The sequence below is a fragment of the Salvelinus namaycush genome, unplaced genomic scaffold, assembly GCF_016432855.1.
Source record: "Salvelinus namaycush isolate Seneca unplaced genomic scaffold, SaNama_1.0 Scaffold36, whole genome shotgun sequence".
NCBI lineage: Eukaryota > Metazoa > Chordata > Actinopteri > Salmoniformes > Salmonidae > Salvelinus > Salvelinus namaycush.
Genome location: NW_024060563.1, coordinates 205,276 through 215,184, shown reverse-complemented (window position 1 = coordinate 215,184; position 9,909 = coordinate 205,276). Strand labels below are relative to the sequence as shown.

At 42.5% G+C, this 9,909-nt stretch overlaps 1 protein-coding gene across 2 annotated transcripts; it reads right to left on the bottom strand.

Moving 5' to 3' along the window:
• Positions 1 to 1,005: 1,005 nt before the first annotated feature.
• Positions 1,006 to 2,579, bottom strand: LOC120040524 (putative nuclease HARBI1). Of its 2 annotated transcripts, XM_038985640.1 has the most exons (4): positions 2,147 to 2,579; positions 1,962 to 2,077; positions 1,754 to 1,865; positions 1,006 to 1,659 (listed from the first exon to the last, which is right to left on the bottom strand). In XM_038985640.1, exons 1-4 carry the CDS (start codon positions 2,577 to 2,579, stop codon positions 1,289 to 1,291), a joined length of 1,032 nt encoding a protein of 343 aa, XP_038841568.1. In that variant the 3' UTR covers positions 1,006 to 1,288. The 2 variants fall into 2 exon arrangements, 1 of the variants encoding a protein (XP_038841568.1); XR_005475683.1 differs by lacking the exons at positions 1,006 to 1,659; positions 1,962 to 2,077 and having other exon boundaries at positions 1,816 to 1,865; positions 2,147 to 2,264.
• Positions 2,580 to 9,909: the final 7,330 nt, after the last annotated feature.

The window sequence follows — 9,909 nt, the reverse complement described above, 5'->3', positions numbered from 1 at the left end:
GTCTCAACACAATAGAACACAACCACCAACAGAACACCAGGTCTCAACACAATAGAACACAACCATCAACAGAACACCAGGTCTCAACACAATAGAACACAACCATCAACAGAACACCAGGTCTCAACACAATAGAACACAACCATCTCCAGGTCACCTGGGGCCTGTTGCACAAAACTAGGATAAGGGATTAAGCCAGGATATCTTGGTGATCCTGGCTCAATTGATCCGTAATCCGGTTGCACTAAAGATGGATAGGGGGCAGGAGGATATGTTATGGTATAAATTACCATGGAGATTTATTCTGTGGAGCTAGCCTGCTCCAGACCAGGCTAAATTCCAGGATCTATTTAATCTCATCCCTAATGTCAGTCAGCAGTCACCACAAATGGAAACCAATAGTTATTTCACTGCTCACTATACATTGTTATCACATATAACTAGACCCACTGTTATTATTTAAACGTTTGTGATCATTAATTTCAATGATTTTGGATAAAAAATGATTTTTAGATGATGTTGCTATCATTAGATAATTTACAGTTTCCCATAGACTATAAGGCTATATATAAAATGATAGAATATTAGGGCCACAGAGGGGAAAAAAACACAAGTCATAATATTGTAACCAGTTGTTTTAAAGGAGGACAGTTGTTAAAATGACAGATGTGGGGCATTTCGTGAAATTGTACTTCAGTATGGTTTCATAAACAAAGACATGCTGATGTGCCAGAATATTAAGTATCACATTTTCATAAGTATCAAAACTGTAAAAACAATATGTAGCTTTTCTGCAGAAAGAACCAGCCTCATAAATTTATGACTTTATCCTTTTTCTTCAGTGTGGCCCTAGTACTCTGTCATATAAACAAATACACATTCCATATGAATATAAAAACACAATGTGTAACATTATGTTCCTTTATTGAATAAGGACAAAACAAAGCAGGTAAACCATCAGCTCCTTTCGAAACTGAAGTCACAGTGACTCTACAAGATGGAAAGCACAGAATCCAAGCATATTATACAAAATGATACATACACATTCAAAGGTCTGTATATAACACACCCTGCATGTCTGCACACTAAAATAAATGCAGGACAAATCCATACACATCAACTGAACAGACAAATGAATGGATGCAGTAGCCTCCCTGCAGCCTTGTATTACACACAGTATACCGCACAAACATCATAAGAGGCCAAATTCGTCAAAAAACGAACCCAAAAAAACCCAAATTCCTCTGCCACCGCAGGACATATTTAACCAAAATTGAAAGCACACATACTAACTAAAATAATTCAACACATATTGGTCCCTCAGCAGCCGACCACTGTCGTCATCAGGGAAGATTGCCGGATTGTCCCAGTCCATGGCTGGTGGCACTCTGGGGGCCCTCTCCTTCCTCAGGCAGGCCACATTGTGGAGGACAGCACAAGCCACAGTAATATCACATGCCCTAACAGGGCTGACCCTTAATTTGTGAAGGCAGTGAAAGCGTGCCTTCAGGAGGCCAAAGGTCATTTCAACTCTGGCCCTGGTCCTGGCATGGGCATGGTTGTAGGCCTGCTGTGCTTCCTGGGGGTCTGTGAAAGGTGTCAGGAGAAAAGGCTGGCAGCCATACCCCCTGTCTCCCAGCAACACACCAGAGAATTCACCTGTCAACACAAAATCTCATCATTACTACCTCATAAACACAGTGATATTCTTGACACAGCCATGATGGTTATAAATAGGGGTTGTGTGGCTTACCTTGTGATAGGCACTGATAGATTTCAGAGGCCCGAAAGATTCTGGAGTCATGGACTGAGCCAGGCCATTTTGCCACAACATTGCTGATCACACAGTCAGCATTGCAGACCATCTGAAATCATAAGATGAGGAATATTACACCAATCAATGCACATCACTGGCAATGCAGAGTGTTCGTCAATGGACAATATCAAAAAGTTATGTTCACCTGAACATTAATGCTGTGAAAGGATTTCCTATTCACAAAATCGGCCTCATGGGCACCTGAGGGTGCTTTTATCCTTATGTGTGTGCAGTCCACTGCACCAATGACATTGGGGAAACCTGTCACACAAAGTAATGAGTATCCTACTATGTGTTAACAGTTGTCCTGTAATTTGTAGATCCTCTTACCTGCAATCCTATAGAACTCCTCTTTGATGTCACAGAGTCTTCTGTGGCCAGGGAAGGAGATGAAGACATCTGCTAATGCTTTGATAGCCAGACACACACTCCTTATTGTGCGGCAAATTGTGGCCTTGTTCAGCTGTTCTGCATCCCCCACTGAGTACAGGAAGGCTCCACTAGCAAAAAAGCGCAAGGCCACACAAACCATTTGCTCCACACTCAGTGCATGGCTCCGTGCAGTGCGGTGCTTAATCCTGGGACCCAGTAGTCTGCATAGATACCTGATGCCATCTGCAGAAAACCTGTATCTTTCATATAGATGGTCATCAGGGAAGGCCAGTGGGTCCAACCGGTCCCTGAAGACCCTTTCTCGCCTGAAGGCTCTCCTCAGCACAAGTGCTTCTTCATCCACCACATCTCGCACGAATGGGCATGCCATTGTCAGAGCAGAAAGGAACACACAATTTTGGGCCTTCATATAGGCTAGTGGCCACACCTGGTGCTGGGGGGGTGGGCAAAAGAGGGCGATGCCTTATAACGATGACTTGGTTGTACTGATTGCTGGGAAAATAAAAAAAACCTTAGAAAGATGCCACCGTCCTGTGTGCTCACAATAAGAGCTCATATGTCATGGCTCACTTGACTTTACGAGAATATACCTAATTTTTATTTTGAGCTGTGTCATCTTCTTGGAGCTGGGGGAGGAAAGAAAAATAATGATTAATACATTTGTGTTACAGTTAGCATACAGTGTACATTGAAGGCATATCTCACCTCCCTCTCAAGTTTTTTTATTTCAAGGTCCAGTTTCCTAATTGTCCTCTTTTTTATTTCGGACTCCAGTGCAAGATTTTCCATCTTTTTCTTCTTGTACTGAATGTCTATGTCTGCCAGTTCTATTTGGCGCCGGAGGTGGTTGCCATACAACTTTCTGATAGCTTGTGAGCTCTGTGAACACAATACAATTAGCGCAGCTGGAATTTGGCAGGATGTGGTGTCCTTTTATTAATACGCACTATGTTGCCAGGCTGGTTTTCCCACTGTATAGCATCTGGGTCCTGTAAAAGAAATTAGATTTTTTGATTTTGATGAGGACTCCTCACCATTGTAGAGTAAATAGTACTTTCACAGTCTTAACATGATACCTCATGCCTTCTGGAATCCAGAGAGATGGTCTCCTCCTCATCATCGTCTCCATCATGTGCTGTTGCTGCTGCACTGGGGCCTTCACCCTATCACATTTAATCGGATTCATATTGAAGCTAGTAGACAAGACATGCCAGGCCTACAGTATGCCTTTGATGGAGTACTCACTGGATCAGCATCGTCTGGTGCTTGTGCTGGTGGCTCTAACAGGAACACAGTGCTGCCAGACACTGCAAGGCAATAGGTAAACCAAAGTCAGACAGTCCAAATTGATTCAATATGAATGTGGTTGTATCCCATGTAGAGATGGAAGGACATACCTTGAATGAAGCGGGTGGCATCTTGGGAGGAACCTATGCTCGTCTCTTTCCCCCCAGGGATCCCCTCTAAGACGGGCCTGCCTTTATTTAGCTCCAAGGCCATGTCCTCTGCTGGGGTAAGGTCAGCCTTTGGTGACCCACCACCCGTGCCTTGTCTGTGGGTATTCTTTTTCACTGCTAAAACAGTACAGACAATGTGTGAGCAGGCACCTTCTGGGTACAATATATGCTTGTGCTTTGTTAAATATTAGTCAGGGACCATACCATTCTGCAGAATGTTCTTGTATTTGATTTTGACCTGCTGCCATGTCCGTTTTGGCCCGTTCATGTTTAATCTACACACACACACACACACACACACACACACACACACATTTAATGGAGTCACACTGCAAAAAATTACTTGGTATTTTTGTCTTGTTTTCAGTAAAAATATCAAAAAATGTATCATAGCTTTATACAGTGTGATGGAGTTACTTTACACAATTTCACTCATATCTGCAGTGCATTTCAATTAAAAATTTAACCGTTTCATAATTACAGTACAACTGCATTTTTGGAGATGTGAATTAAATATTTGAATTGTAATTGTGATGTTTCAGCGGAGCGGTGAGTGTGTAATTGTGCACTACTTACGCATTCAGGCGGTCTGCAATACTTTGCCACGCTTTTTCTCTTTGCTTTATCACTGTGGCGGTGTTGCCTTTCTTCTTAATTATATCTTTTACCTCCTCGTATGCCTCCATGAGGATTTGTGCTTCCGACGGGGAAAAGTACGCGGCTCTAGTTGCCATGGTAAATCAGTTAATCTGTGATCTGTGGCGGGGTCTATTTGAGTGAGCCGTGAGCGCGCACCTATCCAGGATTGGTTTCACCTGGCTTAATGAATCCGTGTCTGCTCATCCTGGCTTGGTCTTTGTGCAACCAATTAAGCCTGGACGCACATGTTTTGGCTTCATTGAGCTCAGCTGAGTCATTTATCCCGGATGTCTTAATTCTACTTTTGTGCAACAGGCCCCTGGAGTCAAACTGGGAGGGAGATCATTATTTACAATGTAATCAGACCTGGAGTCAAACTGGGAGGGAGATTATTATTTACAATGTAATCAGACCTGGAGTCAAACTAGGAGGGAGATTATTATTTACAATGTAACCAGACCTGGAGTCAAACTGGGAGGGAGATCATTATTTACAATGTAATCAGACCTGGAGTCAAACTGGGAGGGAGAGCATTATTTACAATGTAATCAGACCTGGAGTCAAACTGGGAGGGAGAGCATTATTTACAATGTAACCAGACCTGGAGTCAAACTGGGAGGGAGATTATTATTTACAATGTAATCAGACCTGGAGTCAAACTGGGAGGGAGAGCATTATTTACAATGTAATCAGACCTGGAGTCAAACTGGGAGGAACATCATTATTTACAATGTAATCAGACCTGGAGTCAAACTGGGAGGGAGATCATTATTTACAATGTAATCAGACCTGGAGTCAAACTGGGAGGGAGATCATTATTTACAATGTAATCAGACCTGGAGTCAAACTGGGAGGGACATCATTATTTACAATGTAATCAGACCTGGAGTCAAACTGGGAGGGACATCATTATTTACAATGTAATCAGACCTGGAGTCAAACTGGGAGGGAGATCATTATTTACAATGTAATCAGACCTGGAGTCAAACTGGGAGGAACATCATTATTTACAATGTAATCAGACCTGGAGTCAAACTGGGAGGAACAGCATTATTTACAATGTAATCAGACCTGGAGTCAAACTGGGAGGGAGATCATTATTTACAATGTAATCAGACCTGGAGTCAAACTGGGAGGGACATCATTATTTACAATGTAATCAGACCTGGAGTCAAACTGGGAGGAACATCATTATTTACAATGTAATCAGACCTGGAGTCAAACTGGGAGGAAGATCATTATTTACAATGTAATCAGACCTGGAGTCAAACTGGGAGGAAGATCATTATTTACAATGTAATCAGACCTGGAGTCAAACTGGGAGGGAGAGCATTATTTACAATGCAATCAGACCTGGAGTCAAACTGGGAGGAAGATCATTATTTACAATGTAATCAGACCTGGAGTCAAACTGGGAGGGAGAGCATTATTTACAATGTAATCAGACCTGGAGTCAAACTGGGAGGGAGATCATTATTTACAATGTAATCAGACCTGGAGTCAAACTGGGAGGGACATCATTATTTACAATGTAATCAGACCTGGAGTCAAACTGGGAGGGAGAGCATTATTTACAATGTAATCAGACCTGGAGTCAAACTGGGAGGGAGAGCATTATTTACAATGTAATCAGACCTGGAGTCAAACTGGGAGGGAAATCATTATTTACAATGTAATCAGACCCGGAGTCAAACTGGGAGGGAGAGCATTATTTACAATGTAATCAGACCTGGAGTCAAACTGGGAGGAAGAGCATTATTTACAATGCTTTCAGAAAACACCAACAGAAAAGGGACTAACTGTTCTGTAAACAGTTGTGTAAAACTCAGCAGATATACCATCAGTCCCAGGAGACTTATTATTTTCAAGGTGTTCAATAGAATAAATGATGTGTTCAACTATAATAGGGTCATCACACTGTTCCCTGTCAGCCTCACCAACTGATTTCACATCACCCAGACAATAAAAAAAAAGAGATGAGGACACTTCACAATACTGTAGAAGATGAGGACACCTCACAATACTGTAGAAGATGAGGACACCTCACAATACTGTAGAAGATGAGGACACCTCACAATACTGTAGAAGATGAGGACACCTCACAATACTGTAGAAGATGAGGACACCTCACAATACTGTAGAAGATGAGGACACCTCACAATACTGTAGAAGATGAGGACACCTCACAATACTGTAGAAGATGAGGACACCTCACAATACTGTAGAAGATGAGGACACCTCACAATACTGTAGGAGATGAGGACACCTCACAATACTGTAGGAGATGAGGACACCTCACAATACTGTAGAAGATGAGGACACCTCACAATACTGTAGAAGATGAGGACACGTCACAATACTGTAGAAGATGAGGACACGTCACAATACTGTAGAAGATGAGGACACCTCACAATACTGTAGAAGATGAGGACACCTCACAATACTGTAGAAGATGAGGACACCTCACAATACTGTAGAAGATGAGGACACCTCACAATACTGTAGAAGATGAGGACACCTCACAATACTGTAGAAGATGAGGACACCTCACAATACTGTAGAAGATGAGGACACCTCACAATACTGTAGAAGATGAGGACACCTCACAATACTGTAGAAGATGAGGCCACCTCACAATGCTGTAGAAGATGAGGACACCTCACAATGCTGTAGAAGATGAGGACACCTCACAATACTGTAGAAGATGAGGACACCTCACAATACTGTAGAAGATGAGGACACCTCACAATACTGTAGACGATGAGGACACCTCACAATACTGTAGAAGATGAGGACACCTCACACTACTGTAGAAGATGAGGACACCTCACAATACTGTAGACGATGAGGACACCTCACAATACTGTAGAAGATGAGGACACCTCACAATACTGTAGAAGATGAGGACACCTCACAATACTGTAGACGATGAGGACACCTCACAATACTGTAGAATATGAGGACACCTCACAATACTGTAGAAGATGAGGCAACCTCACAATACTGTAGACGATGAGGACACCTCACAATACTGTAGAAGATGAGGACACCTCACAATACTGTAGAAGATGAGGACACCTCACAATACTGTAGAAGATGAGGCCACCTCACAATACTGTAGAAGATGAGGACACCTCACAATACTGTAGAAGATGAGGACACCTCACAATACTGTAGAAGATGAGGACACGTCACAATACTGTAGAAGATGAGGCCATCTCACAATACTGTAGAAGATGAGGACACCTCACAATACTGTAGAAGATGAAGACACCTCACAATACTGTAGAAGATGAGGACACCTCACAATACTGTAGAAGTTGAGGACACCTCACAATACTGTAGAAGATGAGGACACCTCACAATACTGTAGAAGTTGAGGACACCTCACAATACTGTAGAAGATGAGGACACCTCACAATACTGTAGAAGATGAGGACACCTCACAATACTGTAGAAGTTGAGGACACCTCACAATACTGTAGAAGATGAGGACACCTCACAAAACTGTAGAAGATAAGGCCACCTCACAATACTGTAGAAGATGAGGACACCTCACAATACTGTAGAAGACGAGGCCACCTCACAATACTGTAGAAGATGAGGACTCCTCACAATACTGTAGAAGATGAGGACACCTCACAATACTGTAGAAGATGAGGCCACCTCACAATACTGTAGAAGATGAGGACACCTCACAATACTGTAGAAGATGAGGACACCTCACAATACTGTAGAAGATGAGGACACCTCACAATACTGTAGAAGATGAGGCCATCTCACAATACTGTAGAAGATGAGGACACCTCACAATACTGTAGAAGATGAGGACACCTCACAATACTGTAGAAGATGAGGACACCTCACAATACTGTAGAAGATGAGGCCACCTCACAATACTGTAGAAGATGAGGACACCTCACAATACTGTAGAAGATGAGGACACCTCACAATACTGTAGAAGATGAGGCCATCTCACAATACTGTAGAAGATGAGGACACCTCACAATACTGTAGAAGATGAGGACGCCTCACAATACTGTAGAAGATGAGGACACCTCACAATACTGTAGAAGATGAGGCCACCTCACAATACTGTAGAAGATGAGGCCACCTCACAATACTGTAGAAGATGAGGACACCTCACAATACTGTAGAAGATGAGGACACCTCACAATACTGTAGAAGATGAGGACACCTCACAATACTGTAGAAGATGAGGACACCTCACAATACTGTAGAAGATGAGGCCACCTCACAATACTGTAGAAGATGAGGACACCTCACAATACTGTAGAAGATGAGGACACCTCACAATACTGTAGAAGATGAGGACACCTCACAATACTGTAGAAGATGAGGACACCTCACAATACTGTAGAAGATGAGGACACCTCACAATACTGTAGAAGATGAGGACACCTCACAATGCTGTAGAAGATGAGGACACCTCACAATACTGTAGAAGATGAGGCCAACTCACAATACTGTAGAAGATGAGGCCACCTCACAATACTGTAGAAGATGAGGACACCTCACAATACTGTAGAAGATGAGGCACACCTCACAATACTGTAGAAGATGAGGACACCTCACAATACTGTAGAAGATGAGGCCATCTCACAATACTGTAGAAGATGAGGACACCTCACAATACTGTAGAAGATGAGGACACCTCACAATACTGTAGAAGATGAGGACACCTCACAATACTGTAGAAGATGAGGACACCTCACAATACTGTAGAAGATGAGGACACCTCACAATACTGTAGAAGATGAGGCCACCTCACAATACTGTAGAAGATGAGGACACCTCACAATACTGTAGAAGATGAGGACACCTCACAATACTGTAGAAGATGAGGACACCTCACAATACTGTAGAAGATGAGGACACCTCACAATACTGTAGAAGATGAGGACACCTCACAATACTGTAGAAGATGAGGACACCTCACAATACTGTAGAAGATGAGGACACCCCACAATACTGTAGAAGATGAGGACACCTCACAATGCTGTAGAAGATGAGGACACCTCACAATACTGTAGAAGATGAGGCCAACTCACAATACTGTAGAAGATGAGGCCACCTCACAATACTGTAGAAGATGAGGACACCTCACAATACTGTAGAAGATGAGGCACACCTCACAATACTGTAGAAGATGAGGACACCTCACAATACTGTAGAAGATGAGGCCATCTCACAATACTGTAGAAGATGAGGACACCTCACAATACTGTAGAAGATGAGGACACCTCACAATACTGTAGAAGATGAGGACACCTCACAATACTGTAGAAGATGAGGACACCTCACAATACTGTAGAAGATGAGGACACCTCACAATACTGTAGAAGATGAGGACACCTCACAATACTGTAGAAGATGCAACTAAAGATGGAGAATAATGTGGGGTCATCTGTGATGAGACCAGTCATATTTAATTGCTGAATTGTATTATTTTTAGAGTGGTATTTTTCTAACCTGAAAAAAAAGTTAATTTAGTTCATTTAGTTCACCCTCCTCCATTTCTTCCTACATCTGACAAAGGTTCCGTCTGCTTTCAGTCTATACATATCATCCACCTGGTGTTGT